General features: G+C 44.7%; 1 protein-coding gene across 2 annotated transcripts in view; it reads left to right on the top strand.

The window, feature by feature from the left end:
• The window catches only part of GSK3B (glycogen synthase kinase 3 beta), a 156,238-nt gene that overhangs the window by 118,315 nt on the left and 16,179 nt on the right, over positions 1-21,744 (top strand). Inside the window, exons 8-9 of one of the 2 annotated variants that reach the window (XM_063446078.1) lie at positions 14,346-14,441; positions 20,960-21,146. In XM_063446078.1, coding sequence (XP_063302148.1) covers positions 14,346-14,441; positions 20,960-21,146 — 283 coding nt within the window. Of the gene's footprint in view, positions 1-14,345; positions 14,442-20,941; positions 21,147-21,744 lie in introns of both variants that reach the window. The other variant, XM_063446072.1, reaches the window with a different exon arrangement.

The raw sequence follows: 21,744 nt of genomic DNA, 5'->3' as shown, positions 1-21,744 counted from the left end.
ACTAAGGGTATAAGACACGGCAGGAGTAGACACAACATTAAAATCAGTAGGACTCCACCTACCACTGCCTTAAGCCCTCCAAACCACTCATACCAGCTACCAAACCAACTACTTGGATTATACCCTTTCCATACCTGAGTAGGCACATGCGCTAGTTTAACCATATGGCTAGTAAGCTCAGCTATTGCTTGCCCTTCGTCATCTATTTGAAGACAGCAATTGCTCAGGTTAAACTTCCCACATACACCTCCCTCTACTGCCAAAAGGTAATCCAAGGCTAATCTATTTTGGTAGACTGCTGTCCTCATCCTGGTGTTATGCTTCGCTAGGAGATTGAGCGCTTGTGATGTCTCGTTGGTGATAATCTCAACCACCGCCTGTAATCTTATAATACGGTTGAGCATATAAATAGGGGTTCTGTAACCAAAGGTACCATCCTCAGCCCACGTGGCTGGCCCATAATAATCTATGATACGCTGGGGAGGCCATTCATTATCTTCCCAGGTGCCTATCTCTATGGGTCCCCTTTTCTTCCTATGATTCACATCATACACTTTAACACCTAAAGTCTCACCTGTTTCAATCGGTAACAAGAAGAAGGATGGTTTGAGCATACCCAACACACATGCCCCTTCCCAGTCCTGTGGCAACTCCGAATAGGCTTTCTTACCACAGATCCAGTACAAATTTGCTGGGGCTCTCCAGGTAGATGTGATGGATAAATCAAACCACACATCCTTTAAATTGGCGTATCTAGCAAACGGGTTAGATGGTTCTGAGACATTTGAAGCCGACCACCAAGTTGTATTCTTTGTATCATCATCATAAGCTTTTTGCCCTAGACAAGTTAATTCTCCTACAGAAGTATTATACATTATTCCTTTCCTTGCTATGCAAACATAACCTATGATGGAGGTCTTTAATCTCCACTCAGATTTACCTCTAACACTCATATGATAATCGGCTTGTGTAGATATTAGTTGGTCAACTGCCTCAGAACCGGACATTACCTCCTTTGCTTCCCAAGGCCATTGGTCTCCCATGTTAGTACCTCCACACACATAGCAGTTGGTAACATTAAGACTACCGGCAATACTTTCGGCTAAATCGATGAACAGGTTTTTAGCATTATGGGGGATCTTATTATCTATACTCATCTCTTCATAAAAGGAATGGTATACTTGATGAGTTTGGGAGGATACCGTATCAGTCTCTATCCCTATAAACAATAATGTCCCAGGATCTAAACCCGTCCCGTATATCTGAAACCCAAATAAATTGCCATATTTGTCTAAGAACTTATCGGGGTTATTTATAAGTATATGGATGGGATTACATTCCATAGACTTACAATATGGGCTAGTCGGCAACTTAGTCACTATCATGTCTTTGTCTACTGTCTGTCCCCAAGTCGCCCACCCCACACAAGACCAATATGGGCAAAAGTTAGTCTTTATTTGGGCATCTAGGACTCACATATTTATTTTTACTACTGGGACAAATATATTTATCATTAGACCCATACGTCCTCTCCCATCTAAGATCCCCACATACATTCCACGGCTTTCTACCACTCGATATCGCTTTACACGCATCAAATAGTAGAACACCCGAAGAATGTACGGATTCTAACACCGTCTTATTAATTAGGGTCCCCTGAGGATCTCCATTCCTGAGAGTCAACCAAATTGTACGAGGTTGATACTCTGGACTGAAGCACTTAGGTTCTCCTACTCCTAAATGGCACACACTATAGTCTATATTTAAGTATCTACATCTCGATACATCTCCTTTACACTCGTATTGTGAATGCCAAATTAGGGTTTGGGAAATATGGTTACCTGTTCTCGTAGTCTTAATGCATACCTCACAGCTAGGAGTGTCGGTACCTCTACCTTCCTGAATATAAAAACACATATAAATAAACACTATCAAAAGCACATCTTTCGCCGTCATCCTCAGTCTTCGTCCGTGCGAAGGCACCTCAGCTTCCAGGATGTGAGGGCTGCAGGGAATGGAGTTCTGCTCGTCTTCACAGGTGTCCCTTCGAGACTTTCCTGGCTTATATACTATGTGTTGGTAAGCGGACAGGCTTTATTATGGCCTTCTCACTCACGCACCAAATCCCTGAAACAATAAAATTTGTAATCCACACGATTCCTCGTTACTCCGACTGAGTAGTGCGTTTTAACCGGATCTTGCAGGGATTCTCTGGATCTGCTGTAACTTGCCAAGAATCGACTGCTGCTGGTTTAACCCTGGAGTGATGTATCCACGGAGTCACTTCGGCTACTTTTATCGCTGTAGGGGTAGACAAAAGAACAACATAAGGACCTCTCCACTTGGGCCCTAACGGTACATTATTCCACTCTTTAATCCACACTTGATCTCCTGGATGATAACTATGAACAGGGGGATAAATATTCACAGGTAATCTATCTTGTACCCATTTCTGTACCTCCTCCATAGTCTTACCCAACTCTACAACCTGCTGCCGGGTAATTCCTTCTCCCAACTGACTCAAGTCCCCCCTTAAGTTACCAAGTACGGGAGGTGGTCGCCCATACATAATTTCAAAAGGAGAGAGGCCCATCCTTCTGGTAGGGGTACTGCGGATTCGCAATAGAGCTATGGGTAAGAGAACGTTCCACTTAAGTTGGGTTTCCTGACACATTTTAGCCAACTGGTTCTTAATAGTTCTATTCATTCTCTCTACCTTACCAGAACTCTGGGGTCTATATGCAGTATGAAGCCTCCACTTTATACCAAGCATATGAGTCAGTTGTTGTAGGCACTGATGAACAAAAGCTGGACCATTGTCCGATCCTATAGAACAGGGTAGTCCATATCGGGGTATTATTTCTCGTAGCAGGAATCTCACAACTTCTCCTGCTTTCTCTGTACGAGTAGGACATGCTTCTACCCAGCCAGAATAGGTGCACACAATTACCAGCAGGTAACGATGTCCACCCGATTTAGGCATCACTGTAAAGTCAATTTGTAAATCGGACATGGGGAGTCCCCCCATAAACTGGACTCCTGGTGGCTTTACTGGTCCTTGTCTTGCATTATTTTTAGCACACGTTACACATCTTCGTACAATGGCCTGAGTCAAGTTGGACAATCTTGGTATGTAGAAATGTTTTCTGAGAGATTCTTCAGTACTGTCTCTCCCAGAATGTGTCCCGTTGTGATAATTTTGGACAATTTCTACCGCTAGTGATGCTGGTATGACTATTCTTCCATCTTCTAGCTGATACCACTTGTTCTCCAAATACTTTCCTGGTTCAGTCTTTAACCACTCCTCTTCTTGAGCTGTATAAACTGGAGTCCATTGGGACAGTGGAGTTGGTATAAGAGCAGCTATATGCCCCACATACTCCTGTCTTCCTGATTCAGCAGCACGCTTGGCTGCACTATCTGCCATCCGATTTCCCTTGGTTACATCACCATCTCCTCTCAGATGCGCTCGACAATGTATGATACCGACTTCTTTCGGCTCCCACACTGCTTCCAATAGTTGTAGGATTTCAGCTGCGTATTTGATTTATTTGCCTTCTGAATTCAGTAGTCCTCTTTCTTTATACAAAGCTCCGTGGGCATGAGTGGTTAAAAACGCATACTTAGAGTCCGTATAGATATTCACTCTTAAACCTTCAGCCAATTGTAACGCTCGTGTTAGTGCTATTAATTCTGCCTTTTGTGCTGATGTTCCTTTCGCCAGTGGCCGAGCTTCTATCACCTTGTCTATTGTTGTCACTGCATATCCTGCATAGCGGATCCCTTCTTTCACATAACTACTGCCGTCGGTATAATATTGAACATCGGGGTTCTGGATGGGAAAATCACGAAGATCTGGTCTACTTGAGAATACTTCATCCATTACTTCCAAACAATCATGTTGACTTTCAGTAGGTTGTGGCAGAAGGGTAGCTGGATTTAAGGTGTTTACAGTCTCTAAATGCACTCTTGGGTTTTCACACAACATTGCTTGATACTTGGTCATACGGCTGTTACTAAACCAATGATTTCCTTTGTAATCCAACAACGTCTGTACTGCATGTGGGACTCGTACATAAAGTTCTTGACCCAGAGTGAGTTTATCGGCTTCAGCTACTAGCAGGGCGGCTGCAGCTACTGCTCTTAGACAAGGTGGAAGTCCGCTGGCCACTGCATCCAATTGCTTAGACATGTAGGCAACAGGTCTTTGCCATGATCCCAAGTACTGTGTCAATACTCCCACAGCCATTCTTCTTTGCTCGTGTACATATAAGTAGAATGGTCGTGTGTGATCAGGTAGACCTAATGCTGGGGCACTCATCAAAGCCTTCTTCACATCTTCAAATGCCGTTTGTTGTTCTTGAGTCCATAAGAAGGGGTCGTGCTCTGTACCTTTAATAGCTGCGTACAGAGGTTTTGCCAGTATCGCATAGCTGGGAATCCATATCCTACAGAAGCCTGCTGCCCCCAAGAATTCTCGCACTTGTCTTCTATTCTTGGGTATTGGTATTTGGCAGACAGCTTCTTTTCTCTCTGGCCCCATAATTCTTTGACCTTCAGAGATATGGAATCCCAGATATTTGACAGTTGGCAAACACAACTGAGCCTTCTTTCTAGACACCTTGTATCCTGCCTTCCAGAGAATGTGTAGTAGATCGTGCGTTGCTTGCTGACAGATTTCTTTTGTAACTGCTGCTATCAACAAGTCATCTACATATTGTAACAATACACACTCTCCTGGGATGGACTTGAAATCCAGTAGATCTTGACTTAGGGCTGAACCAAATAGGGTAGGTGAATTTTTAAACCCTTGGGGCAGTCTTGTCCAAGTCATCTGGCGTTTTGAGCCCGTTACAGCGTTCTCCCATTGGAAAGCGAAAATACATTGACTTTCTGCGGCAATTCGGAGGCAAAAGAAGGCATCTTTGAGGTCTAAGACTGTAAAGTAGGTAGCCCCGCCCGGAATTAAAGCAAGCAGGTTATATGGATTGGGTACAACTGGATGTATACTAACAACCGCATCATTGACTGCTCTCAAGTCCTGCACAGGTCGATACTCATCTGTACCGGGCTTTTGAACAGGCAGCAATGGGGTGTTCCAGGGGGAAGTACAGAATTTTAGGATACCATACCGTATGAACTTATCCAGATAGGATTGGATGTTCTTCTTAGCCTTCTGCGGGATGTGGTATTGTCTTAGGCTCACTGGATAAACCCCAAGTTTTAGTTCAATTTTTATAGGTGGAATATTGCGGGCCAGTCCTGGTGGGTTGTTATCTGCCCAAACTCCTGGTATGTTAAATAATGTCTCATCACTCCTAGGGTTTTGGCTAGTCAACACTGTATAAAGTCGCCACTCTTCTTCCTTTGGTACGGATAATGTCATGATACCTGAAGGTCCATTAAACTTTAAAGATGTTGTTCCATTTGGTAGGAACGTAATCTGCGCTTGTAATTTTGATAGCATATCACGTCCCAGCAATTGGACTGGACATTCAGGCATATAAAGGAATTGATGTTTTACTACGTGGCCTCCCAATGTACAGAGTCGACTTTTAAGAACCGGTTTTTCAGCACTTCTTCCAGTTGCTCCTATCACAGTAATAGTCCTTCCAGATGGAGGAGCAACTAGATTAGTCACCACTGAATGTTCAGCACCAGTGTCGATCATGAACGCACTCCTTTTTCCCCCTATTGATACATCGACCATAGGCTCCGCTCGACCAAGGGGGATGGAGCCCGGTCGGTATCAATAGTCCTCCATGACCGTGTCAGCCAATCCTACAAAGTCCCTACCTTCTCTATCGCGGGACCTTTGCGCTGCTGGAATATACCTGTCTTCCCTAACACTTCCTCTGTTCCCATTACTCCCTCTATTACCATTACTCCCTCCGGGGCCTCCTCTACCTCTCGCTCTGCCTCTAAAATTTCCGTAGCCTGCCCTGGGTTGGTCTCTCTCGTACTGCTCTCTTTGCGGACATTCGTTCCTCCAATGCCCTTCTTCCTTGCAATACGCGCAGTGATTCCTACTCAAAGGCTCCCTACTCCATCTACTATCGCCTCTATCTGGGCCCCGTCTATCTACGCCTGCGATCGCTACCGCTAGCATATCTGCCTTTTTACGCATCTTGCGCTCTTCCTCTTTCTTACTTTCTGTTTCCCTATTCATATAAACCTTATTCGCTACCTCCATTAGTTGGGTGATTGACATACCTGCAAACCCTTCTAACTTTTGTAGCTTGCGCTTAATATCTCCATAAGCTTGGCTGACAAAGGCGGAGTTCACCATTCGGGAATTGTCTGCGTCTTCCGGATTAAAGGGGGTATACAAGCGGTATGCCTCCAATAATCGGTCATAAAAGACACTGGGCGCTTCATCACTTTTCTGAATCACCTCAACTGTCTTCGACATATTTATGGCTTTCTTTCCTCCGGCTTTCATGCCAGCAATTATAGCATCTCTATAGGCTCTGAGTTGAACCATATCAGCACCATTTACATTCCAATCGGGATCGGTGTTGGGATAATGTGTTGCGGCCCATGCTGCTGGATTAGCTTGGTTCAAAGTACGGGCTTTATCCTCTAGTGCCTTAATGGCTGCTTGATTTATTCTTGTCCTTTCCTCATTGTTAAATAAAGTCATTAATAACTGCTGGCAATCAGCCCATGTCGGGTTATGTGTCTGTACTATTGAGGTGAACAGATCAGTCATAGCTTGTGGTTTCTCAGTATACGAGGAATTGTGGGTCTTCCAGTTTAAAAGATCGGTTGTCGTGAATGGGACATATACAAAGACTGGGTCAGCATGTGCCATTTGGCCTGCGGCATCGATATAGGCTGACCCAGGATTCAGACGAAGAGGCATCTGATAGTGTTTTAATTGTTGGGCACCGGTCAACTGTCGGGTCTGTATGGGGCTACGTGGAGGGGCGTCAGTCATAGGTTCCAGTCGGGGAGAAATAGGGTATGGGGATATGGGAGCTTGGTTTTGGGAAAAGGTTGTAAATAAAACACTTCGAGCCGAGCTAGATGAAGCTTGACCGGAAGTCTGAAGTGGCGCCAAATCAGGATATTCGTTTTTAATGGGGGTTGGTTCTGATTCCGGAAGGGGAGATTTAGTACGAGGGGGGGTGGATCCTGTACTGGAGGAGGAAGCGGAAGTGGATGGGGGTAATGAGGGGAGGGTTGCAGGACTTCCTGCATTTGCGTCACTTCCTCTTAACGGAAAGTAAGGGGGCGGCAAAGGGATCTCGGACTCAGGGGGCGTGTCCAAAATGGGCCTAACACCAGTCCTAGTGGACGAACAAGTCCTAGCTACCATGAGGCGACATTGCTCCTCGTGGCATGTCCGGAGCCATTTTGGCGAGTCATTTACAGCCTGTCTCCAACAATCAATATAAGGAAACTGGCCGTAAAGTTCAGGCCTACCTGATACAGCCACGTGTAAGCGCTGTACCAGAGTTGGATCCAAACTGCCACGTGGCGGCCATGCCGCAACCAAAGTAGGCCACTCCCTAGTACACAAAGTGACCAAACGTACAGGAGACATTTTAACCCCAAAATCACAAGTTTTGAATCCCTTTTTAAAATTCTTCACCATACAACCTAAGGGATCCGGAATCGTTGACTGCGACGCAACCATACTTAACAATGGAACGTCGTCGACAACGAATACTATACACGCGTACTATTCAACAGTCACACCCGTTTCCTCTGGCAACAGCACCACGTGGTACGGTTACCAAGTGAAACGTACACAATAACACAATAAACACTCAGGGAATTCCCGTACACACACAGCTGTTACACCAGTCACTATATAATCAATATTATGCCCTTTGGCGTAACTATACAGTCACCCACGCTATAATTCTCTATATACGAATTACCCGTCTATAACACACCCCAGTAACATCGTCTTTTACAAATAGCGGTTACAGTACGGTTAGCATAGGTCAAAGCACAAGTTAAGGTCACAATACAATTATTAGTGGTTATGGTGTTAAACATGCAATGGACGACAATGATTAGTACTTATATACAGTGTCAGTAAATATACAAGGTTATGGTACCGTGCACTATAATACAGCAACACACTATTAACACTCTCGCTAGACGGCTGAGCTCGCGCTATCTAACAAGATATACACTTTACTAAACAATCGTTAACACATTTACAATTCCCAACTAAACTATTGGCCAGTACCTTGATGGACTACCTAAAACTATATACACCCGTTTTGGTTAGCTACACTGCCCAATCACCACATATAGCGAGCTAGAGAACCGAATTTACACAGGCGCCTCTTAGTCGCACTATCAAAAGTCTAGTGGGTTCCAAATTTACACGCCTTCCCACTTAGCCCAGATAGGTTGAGAGCTTGCGAACCGAATTTACACAGGCGCCGCTTAGTCTCCCGGTCCCTCCGACCTAGCGAACGTAATATACACCCTAGAACGCTAGTCTAGACAAGACACCGGTGTCCGGCTAGGGCTATTTACACCAGGACCCCGCCTGACTAACAAAATCAAACGGTCTGACTAAAGAGCGTTCGATTGAGCGGTGCGCCTTCGCTCCTTCCCTCCGACAGAGTGGGCAGATACACAGATTCAAACCCCTTTGGGCCTACCGCACAATCGGTATACCCCTAGTGGGTCCTGCCGTCTAAAACAGCAGTTGTCTTACCTCCTCGTTCCTGAACCTGAGTTCACACTCATCGACGGGGACACCCCAGCACTTCTCACGTAGAGGCCGATGATCTCCTGGACAACAGACCAGTGGCGCCGAGACGAAGGGAGGTCCACGCAGAAGTTCAGGGGTGCAGCCGTAGAGAACGTGGGCAAAGATAGACCGTCTCACGCCTCTGCCTCTCAGCTACCGTTGAACGATGAGCTTCCCGGCCAATGCACCAAATGATACCGGAGAAACTGACGGAAGCGAAGCACAGAGAGATGGACACAGGTTTCTTCAGGAAGGAAGAGATTCTTTATTGGATCACCGATCGGGACTCAGAGGGACTAACGTCACCAAAATACAGCAAGTTCTGAGCCCCGGACAATAGTGCAGGCTCCTTATATAGGCACATGACTCCTCCCATATTAAGCTCCACCCGCACATTCTCTTAACCAATCAACACAAATAAGAATTAACTTCCTGTTTGACCGCATGGCTTGTCCAGCACAATGGAGGAGGGGGAATACTACATCCTGTATTCTTGCACATGCTCCGTACACTACTGATCGTATCTTGCCTCGTGCAACCAACTGATCGATACGTCAGCATATGCACGTACACATGCCACGTGGTAATCTCGGCCTACTAAATTTATTTTTACCGAGATTCCACCACATTATTACCCCCCTATACACTGACAGCTGTAAGAGTTATTACCCCCCTATACACTGACAGCTGTAAGAGTTATTACCCCCCCTATACACTGACAGCTGTAAGAGTTATTACCCCCCTATACACTGACAGCTGTAAGAGTTATTACCCCCCCTATACACTGACAGCTGTAAGAGTTATTACCCCCTATACACTGACAGCTGTAAGAGTTATTACCCCCTATACACTGACAGCTGTAAGAGTTATTACCCCCCCTATACACTGACAGCTGTAAGAGTTATTACCCCCTATACACTGACAGCTGTAAGAGTTATTACCCTCCTATACACTGACAGCTGTAAGAGTTATTACCCCCCTATACACTGACCTCTGTAAGAGTTATTACCCCCTATACACTGACAGCTGTAAGAGTTATTACCCCCTATACACTGACAGCTGTAAGAGTTATTACCCCCTATACACTGACAGCTGTAAGAGTTATTACCCCTATACACTGACAGCTGTAAGAGTTATTACCCCCCTATACACTGACAGCTGTAAGAGTTATTACCCCCTATACACTGACAGCTGTAAGAGTTATTACCCCCTATACACTGACAGCTGTAAGAGTTATTACCCCCCATACACTGACAGCTGTAAGAGTTATTACCCCCCTATACACTGACAGCTGTAAGAGTTATTACCCCCCATACACTGACAGCTGTAAGAGTTATTACCCCCCATACACTGACAGCTGTAAGAGTTATTACCCCCCATACACTGACAGCTGTAAGAGTTATTACCCCCCATACACTGACAGCTGTAAGAGTTATTACCCCCCCATACACTGACAGCTGTAAGAGTTATTACCCCCCTATACACTGACAGTTGTAAGAGTTATTACCCCCCCTATACACTGACAGCTGTAAGAGTTATTACCCCCCTATACACTGACAGCTGTAAGAGTTATTACCCCCCTATACACTGACAGCTGTAAGAGTTATTACCCCCCCTATACACTGACAGCTGTAAGAGTTATTACCCCCCTATACACTGACAGCTGTAAGAGTTATTACCCTCCTATACACTGACAGCTGTAAGAGTTATTACCCCCCTATACACTGACCTCTGTAAGAGTTATTACCCCCCTATACACTGACAGCTGTAAGAGTTATTACCCCCTATACACTGACAGCTGTAAGAGTTATTACCCCCTATACACTGACAGCTGTAAGAGTTATTACCCCCTATACACTGACAGCTGTAAGAGTTATTACCCCCTATACACTGACAGCTGTAAGAGTTATTACCCCCCTATACACTGACAGCTGTAAGAGTTATTACCCCCCTATACACTGACAGCTGTAAGAGTTATTACCCCCCCATACACTGACAGCTGTAAGAGTTATTACCCCCCTATACACTGACAGCTGTAAGAGTTATTACCCCCCATACACTGACAGCTGTAAGAGTTATTACCCCCCCATACACTGACAGCTGTAAGAGTTATTACCCCCCTATACACGGACAGCTGTAAGAGTTATTACCCCCTATACACTGACAGCTGTAAGAGTTATTACCCCCATACACTGACAGCTGTAAGAGTTATTACCCCCCTATACACTGACAGCTGTAAGAGTTATTACCCCCCTATACACTGACAGCTGTAAGAGTTATTACCCTCCTATACACTGACAGCTGTAAGAGTTATTACCCCCCTATACACTGACAGCTGTAAGAGTTATTACCCCCCCTACACTGACAGCTGTAAGAGTTATTACCCCCCCATACACTGACAGCTGTAAGAGTTATTACCCCCTATACACTGACAGCTGTAAGAGTTATTACCCCCCATACACTGACAGCTGTAAGAGTTATTACCCCCTATACACTGACAGCTGTAAGAGTTATTACCCCCCTATACACTGACAGCTGTAAGAGTTATTACCCCCTATACACTGACAGCTGTAAGAGTTATTACCCCCCTATACACTGACAGCTGTAAGAGTTATTACCCCCTATACACTGACAGCTGTAAGAGTTATTACCCCCCCTATACACTGACAGCTGTAAGCGTTATTACCCCCTATACACTGACAGCTGTAAGAGTTATTACCCCCCATACACTGACAGCTGTAAGAGTTATTACCCCCCTATACACTGACAGCTGTAAGAGTTATTACCCCCCTATACACTGACAGCTGTAAGAGTTATTACCCCCTATACACTGACAGCTGTAAGAGTTATTTAAAAAAACTCTTTAAAAAAGGATAATGCTCCTTTTGTGAATTTCTTTGGAAGAAGCCCTGCAATTACACCTACCCAGCTATTTTGTGCGGTGGTGGTGGTGGTTTCTCAGTTTGCAGATTAGGTGTGATAGTAGTAATCCCCTACAGTTCCTAAACAAAATTAGTTTTATATTCCTTAGACGTTTCAATTCCGTCTCTAGAGGTGACGATACTGTGCTCTCTATAAAGTCTTCACTATTGTCTTAAAGAGATCCATCCGGTTCATCCTTCTAGCCATTTGTACAGATATACCCCACAATATATTTTGGGGTGTAACTTCATCACCTGTGTCCTTGCTCACAGCTCGGCACCATCCGTATACATGTGTTAGCAATGTGGCCAGCACAATGTACAGATTCAATCTTCCAAGAGTCTCTGAAGACGGCTCATGAGGAATGAAACGTGCTGCTGGTCTTAGCTGCGTTTTTTACTATGAGGCAATAAGGATACAGTGTTTTATTTTGAAATCCATATTTTGCTTCTTTTTTTTTTTCTCTCTCCCAATGTTTTTTGGCTGAATTCTGTCTGATTTCTAATCTACGCGCTCAGAACCAGTTCTAGCCCTTGTGCAATCATTCCCATCTGCCATATGCAGGGAACTCCAACAACTTTTAGACTGTTACTTGTTTTCTAAATAAGAATTTTTTTTATTTTTTTTGCCAAAATTCTGATCTTTGAAGGTCATGCTGCTACTTGGGCTCTTTTGAAAACGTATGGTATTTTATCCATACATTGTTCTAGCAAATGTATAGATTGGGAGAAAAACCTATTGAAAGATACAAGATAGGGCTTTGTCTCATGTCCAAGTCAAATGGCTAGACTATATGCTGACAATTTGACTGACATGGCAGAGCAGAAAAAAACCATACAAACAGGAGATCCTTCTGCTCTCCAAAGCATAGCAAACACTGCGCATGCACTGTGCTTGCTATGGTAACTCCCTAGCCGACACTGCTAGTGCTGACTAGGGAGTATAGGGGAATAGACAGGGTGAGTTGGCATCAAACCGAAAGGTGGCCCTCCGAGCAGGGCTAATCGCACAAGACAGCAGGCGGTGCAGATGACCAGAGGTGGGCTTACATGAGGAGTAACTCCTCCTCTAGTGGCTGTCTACCAGATGGATACAGAGGATAACAGTGTATTTTGTAACAGAGATCCTTAAAATGAACCCACATCATTTACTGTCTTTATCTAAGCAACCTAATATAAAACATTGTACCAAATATAAATATATATATATATATATATATATATATATATATATATATATATATATATATATATATATATATAATCATTTAAATACTGGTTAATGTTTTTGAGATGAGAAAGAAAAACGAAAAGAATCTGTCCCAGTGTAGTGCTGAACAATCTGTCCCAATGTTATACTGAAAGGGATCACTTAAATGCTTTATTAATAAACTAAAAACTCACACAAACAAATAGTAAGTCACTAGGTACTAATGTCTCAATAAACAATAACTGAGGCAGAAGGTGTGACTAATACAATACACTACGTAAGGAGTATCCACAGACCTTGGCAGTTATATCACTAGTGCCACGTCTATTGATAGGTGCCCACGAAGGCACAGTTTAGGTGTTCTACTACAGTTTTCCGCTATCTTAGGGCTATCTCGCTATTTAAGCTTTCCCAGTACAGCTAGCCGGTTCTCTTTTCAGCTAGGTGCCCTCGAAGGCACAGTTCAGCATTTTTTCAGCAATTAACTGTCAAGTCACGTTTATTAGGTGCCCTCCTAGGCACAGCTCAGGATTTTCTCAGTGACTAACTGCTGGGTAACGTTTATCATGCTGACTGGGTAGTATTCCTGTTCTTTTTATATGGGGCATTTACCGACTAGCCGCAGCTATACATTAGCAACTTATTTTCCAGCTATCGTCTTATCATCGTACAGTACATTAGTTTTACACTCTCTGTGCTGTGCATTTGAGATTCACTCCAGCAGCCTGACAGTTCGAGTTACACTGTATCGATTGTATCATATAGCTGGTGATCTTGCAACCTGCTTATTCAGAAACACTGTATGCTACTGGGTTGTAACCATATTACTTGCATTGTGCAGCGACTAACCCTTTTGGGTGGGCTTCACTGACCTACTCCCCCCGTTTTGTGTATGTTTTGTTTACTCCCCTCCTGTCTGTGGATACTCGTTACGTAGTGTATTGTATTAGTCACACCTTCTGCCTCAGTTATTGTTTATTGAGACATTAGTACCTAGTGACTTACTATTTGTTTGTGTGAGTTTTTAGTTTATTAATAAAGCATTTAAGTGATCCCTTTCAGTATAACATTGGGACAGATTTTTCAGCACTACACTGGGACAGATTCTTTTCGTTTTTCTTTCTCCATTCATTTACCTTATCTGTTCCCTACCTTATTAATTAGAGATTTTACAGGGCTAACTCTTCTTTCAATGTTTTTGTCTCAGCAATAGTATACTAGCTGTTCTAACAACCCGTGTCCATGCGGACAGTATTTCCTGTTTTAGAAATTTGTTCCTGTTCCAGGTCTGCATTCTCCACTTTAATTGGATTGTCTTGTGTGGGATATAATCCTGAGATAATAGGTGCCACTGAATCAGTCTGTCCTACTATACTACTCACTGATGGAGGGGTCTCAAAGACATGTTTTTGGATAGGGGTGTCTCAGGCTTTTTTTTTCTTTCTTTTTTTGCATGCTTCCTTTCTAACCAACTCTCATCTCTCTATTTCAGGTTCTTGGTACACCGACACGGGAGCAGATTCGAGAAATGAATCCAAATTACACAGAGTTCAAGTTCCCACAGATAAAGGCACATCCGTGGACTAAGGTACATTCCCAGATGCTGATCTCTGCATGTGCATGTTGCCAACACTGCTTGTGTTTTACAGAGGTCACCGTGATCATCAGGCACTTCTAGTGCATTCCATTTCACAAATGCATGAAACCTCCAATGTTTGGTGTGGGCCATTTAAAATATAAATACATTTAGATGTTAGTACCATAAGCTTTACCATCACAATAAATGGAAGCATCATACTCTTGAAAAGTGATGTCCTACCAGTGACCAAACCGATCCTTACCTCTACTCCCTCACCCTAACACACAATGTATCCTACCTGTGACCAAACATCCATTCCTCTACTCCCTCACCCTAACACACAATGTATCCTACCTGTGACCAAACATCCATCCCTCTACTCCCTCACCCTAACACACAATGTATCCTACCTGTGACCAAACATCCATTCCTCTACTCCCTCACCCTAACACACGATGTATCCTACCTGTGACCAAACATCCATTCCTCTACTCCCTCACCCTAACACACAATGTATCCTACCTGTGACCAAACATCCATCCCTCTACTCCCTCACCCTAACACACAATGTATCCTACCTGTGACCAAACATCCATTCCTCTACTCCCTCACCCTAACACACAATGTATCCTACCTGTGACCAAACATCCATTCCTCTACTCCCTCACCCTAACACACAATGTATCCTACCTGTGACCAAACATCCATTCCTCTACTCCCTCACCCTAACACACAATGTATCCTACCTGTGGCCAAACAGATCCATCCCTCTACTCCCTCACCCTAACACACAATGTATCCTATCAGTGACCAAACCGATCCTTACCTCTACTCCCTCACCCTAACACACAATGTATCCTACCTGTGACCAAACATCCATTCCTCTACTCCCTCACCCTAACACACAATGTATCCTACCAGTGACCAAACCTCTACTCCCTCACCCTAACACACAATGTATCCTACCAGTGACCAAACCTCTACTCCCTCACCCTAACACACAATGTATCCTACCTGTGACCAAACATCCATTCCTCTACTCCCTCACCCTAACACACAATGTATCCTACCAGTGACCAAACATCCATCCCTCTACTCCCTCACCCTAACACACAATGTATCCTACCAGTGACCAAACATCCATCCCTCTACTCCCTCACCCTAACACACAATGTATCCTACCAGTGACAAAACAGATCCATCCCTCTACTCCCTCACAATAACACACAATGTATCCTACCAGTGACCAAACCGATCCTTACCTCTACTCCCTCACCCTAACACACAATGTATCCTACCTGTGACCAAACATCCATCCCTCTACTCCCTCGCCCTAACACACAATGTATCCTACCAGTGACCAAACCGATCCTTACCTCTACTCCCTCACCCTAACACACAATATATCCTACCAGTGACCAAACATCCATTCCTCTACTCCCTCACCCTAACACACAATGTATCCTACCTGTGACCAAACATCCATCCCTCTACTCCCTCGCCCTAACACACAATGTATCCTACCTGTGACCAAACATCCATTCCTCTACTCCCTCACCCTAACACACAATGTATCCTACCAGTGACCAAACATCCATTCCTCTACTCCCTCACCCTAACACACAATGTATCCTACCAGTGACCAAACATCCATTCCTCTACTCCCTCACCCTAACACACAATGTATCCTACCAGTGACCAAACATCCATTCCTCTACTCCCTCACCATAACACACAATGTATCCTACCAGTGACCAAACAGATCCATCCCTCTACTCCCTCACCCTAACACACAATGTATCCTACCAGTGACCAAACAGATCCATCCCTCTACTCCCTCACCCTAACACACAATGTATCCTACCAGTGACCAAACAGATCCATTCCTCTACTCCCTCACCCTAACACACAATGTATCCTACCAGTGACCAAACAGATCCATCCCTCTACTCCCTCACCCTAACACACAATGTATCCTACCAGTGACCAAACCGATCCATCCCTCTACTCCCTCACCCTAACACACAATGTATCCTACCTGTGACCAAACATCCATCCCTCTACTCCCTCGCCCTAACACACAATGTATCCTACCAGTGACCAAACAGATCCATCCCTCTACTCCCTCACCCTAATACACAATGTATCCTACCAGTGACCAAACCGATCCATCCCTCTACTCCCTCACCCTAACACACAATGTATCCTACCTGTGACCAAACATCCATTCCTCTACTCCCTCACCCTAACACACAATGTATCCTACCTGTGACCAAACATCCATTCCTCTACTCCCTCACCCTAACACACAATGTATCCTACCTGTGACCAAACATCCATCCCTCTACTCCCTCGCCCTAACACACAATGTATCCTACCAGTGACCAAACAGATCCATCCCTCTACTCCCTCACCCTAACACACAATGTATCCTACCAGTGACCAAACCGATCCATCCCTCTACTCCCTCACCCTAACACACAATGTATCCTACCTGTGACCAAACATCCATTCCTCTACTCCCTCACCCTAACACACAATGTATCCTACCAGTGACCAAACATCCATCCCTCTACCCCCTCACCCTAACACACAATGTATCCTACCAGTGACCAAACATCCATCCCTCTACTCCCTCACCCTAACACACAATGTATCCTACCAGTGACCAAACAGATCCATTCCTCTACTCCCTCACCCTAACACACAATGTATCCTACCAGTGACCAAACAGATCCATCCCTCTACTCCCTCACCCTAACACACAATGTATCCTACCAGTGACCAAACCGATCCATCCCTCTACTCCCTCACCCTAACACACAATGTATCCTACCAGTGACCAAACCGATCCATCCCTCTACTCCCTCACCCTAACACACAATGTATCCTACCTGTGACCAAACATCCATCCCTCTACTCCCTCGCCCTAACACACAATGTATCCTACCAGTGACCAAACAGATCCATCCCTCTACCCCCTCACCCTAACACACAATGTATCCTACCAGTGACCAAACATCCATCCCTCTACTCCCTCACCCTAACACACAATGTATCCTACCAGTGACCAAACAGATCCATTCCTCTACTCCCTCACCCTAACACACAATGTATCCTACCAGTGACCAAACAGATCCATTCCTCTACTCCCTCACCCTAACACACAATGTATCCTACCAGTGACCAAACAGATCCATCCCTCTACTCCCTCACCCTAACACACAATGTATCCTACCAGTGACCAAACCGATCCATCCCTCTACTCCCTCACCCTAACACACAATGTATCCTACCTGTGACCAAACATCCATCCCTCTACTCCCTCGCCCTAACACACAATGTATCCTACCAGTGACCAAACAGATCCATCCCTCTACTCCCTCACCCTAACACACAATGTATCCTACCAGTGACCAAACCGATCCATCCCTCTACTCCCTCACCCTAACACACAATGTATCCTACCAGTGACCAAACCGATCCATCCCTAACACACGATGTATCCATTCCTCTACTCCCTCACCCTAACACACAATGTATCCTACCAGTGACCAAACATCCATCCCTCTACCCCCTCACCCTAACACACAATGTATCCTACCAGTGACCAAACATCCATCCCTCTACTCCCTCACCCTAACACACAATGTATCCTACCAGTGACCAAACAGATCCATTCCTCTACTCCCTCACCCTAACACACAATGTATCCTACCAGTGACCAAACAGATCCATCCCTCTACTCCCTCACCCTAACACACAATGTATCCTACCAGTGACCAAACCGATCCATCCCTCTACTCCCTCACCCTAACACACAATGTATCCTACCAGTGACCAAACCGATCCATCCCTCTACTCCCTCACCCTAACACACAATGTATCCTACCTGTGACCAAACATCCATCCCTCTACTCCCTCGCCCTAACACACAATGTATCCTACCAGTGACCAAACAGATCCATCCCTCTACCCCCTCACCCTAACACACAATGTATCCTACCAGTGACCAAACATCCATCCCTCTACTCCCTCACCCTAACACACAATGTATCCTACCAGTGACCAAACAGATCCATTCCTCTACTCCCTCACCCTAACACACAATGTATCCTACCAGTGACCAAACAGATCCATCCCTCTACTCCCTCACCCTAACACACAATGTATCCTACCAGTGACCAAACCGATCCATCCCTCTACTCCCTCACCCTAACACACAATGTATCCTACCTGTGACCAAACATCCATCCCTCTACTCCCTCGCCCTAACACACAATGTATCCTACCAGTGACCAAACAGATCCATCCCTCTACTCCCTCACCCTAACACACAATGTATCCTACCAGTGACCAAACCGATCCATCCCTCTACTCCCTCACCCTAACACACAATGTATCCTACCTGTGACCAAACATCCATTCCTCTACTCCCTCACCCTAACACACGATGTATCCTACCTGTGACCAACCATCCATTCCTCTACTCCCTCACCCTAACACACAATGTATCCTACCAGTGACCAAACAGATCCATCCCTCTACTCCCTCACCCTAACACACAATGTATCCTACCTGTGACCAAACATCCATTCCTCTACTCCCTCACCCTAACACACAATGTATCCTACCAGTGACCAAACAGATCCATCCCTCTACTCCCTCACCCTAACACACAATGTATCCTACCTGTGACCAAACATCCATTCCTCTACTCCCTCACCCTAACACACGATGTATCCTACCTGTGACCAAACAGATCCATCCCTCTACTCCCTCACCCTAACACACGATGTATCCTACCAGTGACCAAACCGATCCTTACCTCTACTCCCTCACCCTAACACACAATGTATCCTACCTGTGACCAAACCGATCCATCCCTCTACTCCCTCACCCTAACACAATGTATCCTACCTGTGACCAAACCGATCCTTACCTCTACTCCCTCACCCTAACACACAATGTATCCTACCAGTGACCAAACAGATCCATCCCTCTACTCCCTCACCCAAACACACAATGTATCCTACCAGTGACCAAACCGATCCTTACGACCAAACATCCATTCCTCTACTCCCTCACCCTAATACACAATGTATCCTACCTGTGACCAAACATCCATTCCTCTACTCCCTCACCCTAACACAAAATGTATCCTACCTCTGACCAAACAGATCCATCTGTCTACTCCCTCACCCTAACACACAATGTATCCTACCAGTGACCAAACAGATCCATCCCTCTACTCCCTCACCCTAACACACGATGTATCCTACCTGTGACCAAACCGATCCATCCCTCTACTCCCTCACCCTAACACACGATGTATCCTACCAGTGACCAAACAGATCCATCCCTCTACTCCCTCACCCTAACACACGATGTATCCTACCTGTGACCAAACAGATCCATCCCTCTACTCACTCACTCACTCGAACACATGCCGTATCCTACCAGAGACCAAACCAAAAGGTTTGAAGCATCTGCATTAAAGCCTGTTTAGATTAGCAAATCACTGACACCTGTAAGCCAGTCATAGCATTCTGATTATTTTTAATGCATGTGTTGAAGATATTAAAATTCTGTCCAGCAGTGCTCTATGGGTTGGATGTATTGATCGTAAAATTTGAATGGAAGTGCTGTCCTGGCAGGTAGAATCTGCACGTTGGTCTCTTTAGTTGACTGCTGTACCAACCATATAAAAGTTTAGATCTCTCAGGCTTCAGTAAAGTCTTAGTCTTGGTGCTCTTTCATTGTTACCCAGAGTTACAAAGTTGGACAAGCTAATGTGGACGTGCAGCAGACAATGGACTAAGCTGTAGGTGGTGGGAAACGCGTGGTTTTGTTAAATCTCTGGAAAACATCAGAATATTTGTATCAATCTCTACGCTATCACCTAAAAATATTCTAGATCACGTATTTCCACATGTGATCTAGATTTATATGTAAAATGTTTTACGTTTTATTTACCCATTTGTAAGTTCTCCTAATATGTCCCATGTATCTGTATAGAACGATATTTACTCCAGTCATGCATTCTCGGTTTAAAGCCAGAGCGGATTTTAGTTTAGTTCTGGACCATGTAGTCTTTCACTCTAGAGGTAGTGGGTGCTATGAGTACCGGGTATGTTCAGCTCATCTGTTCTTTTCCAGAATACTGTGTCTATTCAATCCTTTTCTCCGCACCAGGGCAGTTACTGTGTTCGATCAGGAACTCTCTTATTTCCTAATATAAAAAGGCTGATATGCCTATAACTTGCAGCAAGCTTCCATGTGTCACAGCACTGTGATAATCAGAGAGAGGGAGCCCAAAATCCTGGCACTAATATTTTGTTAGAAAATGCATTATTAAATATAATCATGTGTCTCGTCATTTTAGCATGACTCCTGCAGTGAGATTAACAAGACAGACCCTTCACTTCCTCACTCATCCCATTTACATTACTGCCAACAAGGGGAAGCCTAAGACTCAGTCAGATCTATTTTTTTTTTTATCTTTAAAGGGTTATGTCTTTTTGCAGGTGTTCAGAGCGCGCACTCCCCCAGAGGCCATTGCGCTGTGCAGCCGGCTGCTGGAGTACACACCTACTGCTCGTCTCACCCCCTTGGACGCCTGTGCTCACTCCTTCTTCGATGAGCTCCGGGACCCCAACCCCAAGCTTCCTAATGGCCGTGAATTCCCTGCACTCTTTAACTTTACCACTCAAGGTACCAGGCTCCCAATCCTGCACAGCAGCCTGTCAATGAGCAACGAGAGTGTGTGTGTGTGTGTGTTAAGCCAGTAAAGTATTTAGAAAATGGTTTCAATGGTTCTAGATTCACAGTCCCAGGGCAATTCCTGGAGAAAAGATTGTGTAATAAGAGGTGATATAGTATGTAGGAGGGAAATGCAACCATCTTCTGGAATTCCAAAATGCTGAAGCAGTGACCTAGCGATGAGGCTTGGAGAGCAGTATTTTGGATCACTTTAACTCCATACGTGTTTCTGGACTTCACTTACCTTGATACTCGGCAAATCCACCTTATCCTATATATTGATATTCCATGCACTAAACTTGCAAGTAGATTGTTTTGCTTTTACATAATGGCATTTGCTACAACTAGCAGGATTGAATGATGCATCTAATGAAACTGGCTAAATTAAGAAAAATAGAATTCTCAGTTCATTCACAATGTCCAGAATAGTTGTAGATACAGTGTGCGCCGTGTCCAGAACAGGAATCGATACAGCGTGCGCCGTGTCCAGAATAGTAATAGATACAGCGTGTGCCGTGTCCAGAACAGGAATCGATACAGCGTGTGCCGT

This window comes from Pelobates fuscus, chromosome 1 (genome assembly GCF_036172605.1).
Source record: "Pelobates fuscus isolate aPelFus1 chromosome 1, aPelFus1.pri, whole genome shotgun sequence".
Classification (NCBI taxonomy): Eukaryota; Metazoa; Chordata; class Amphibia; order Anura; family Pelobatidae; genus Pelobates; species Pelobates fuscus.
Note: the sequence above shows the minus strand (reverse complement) of the source record. Positions and strands in the feature narration are given on the sequence as shown.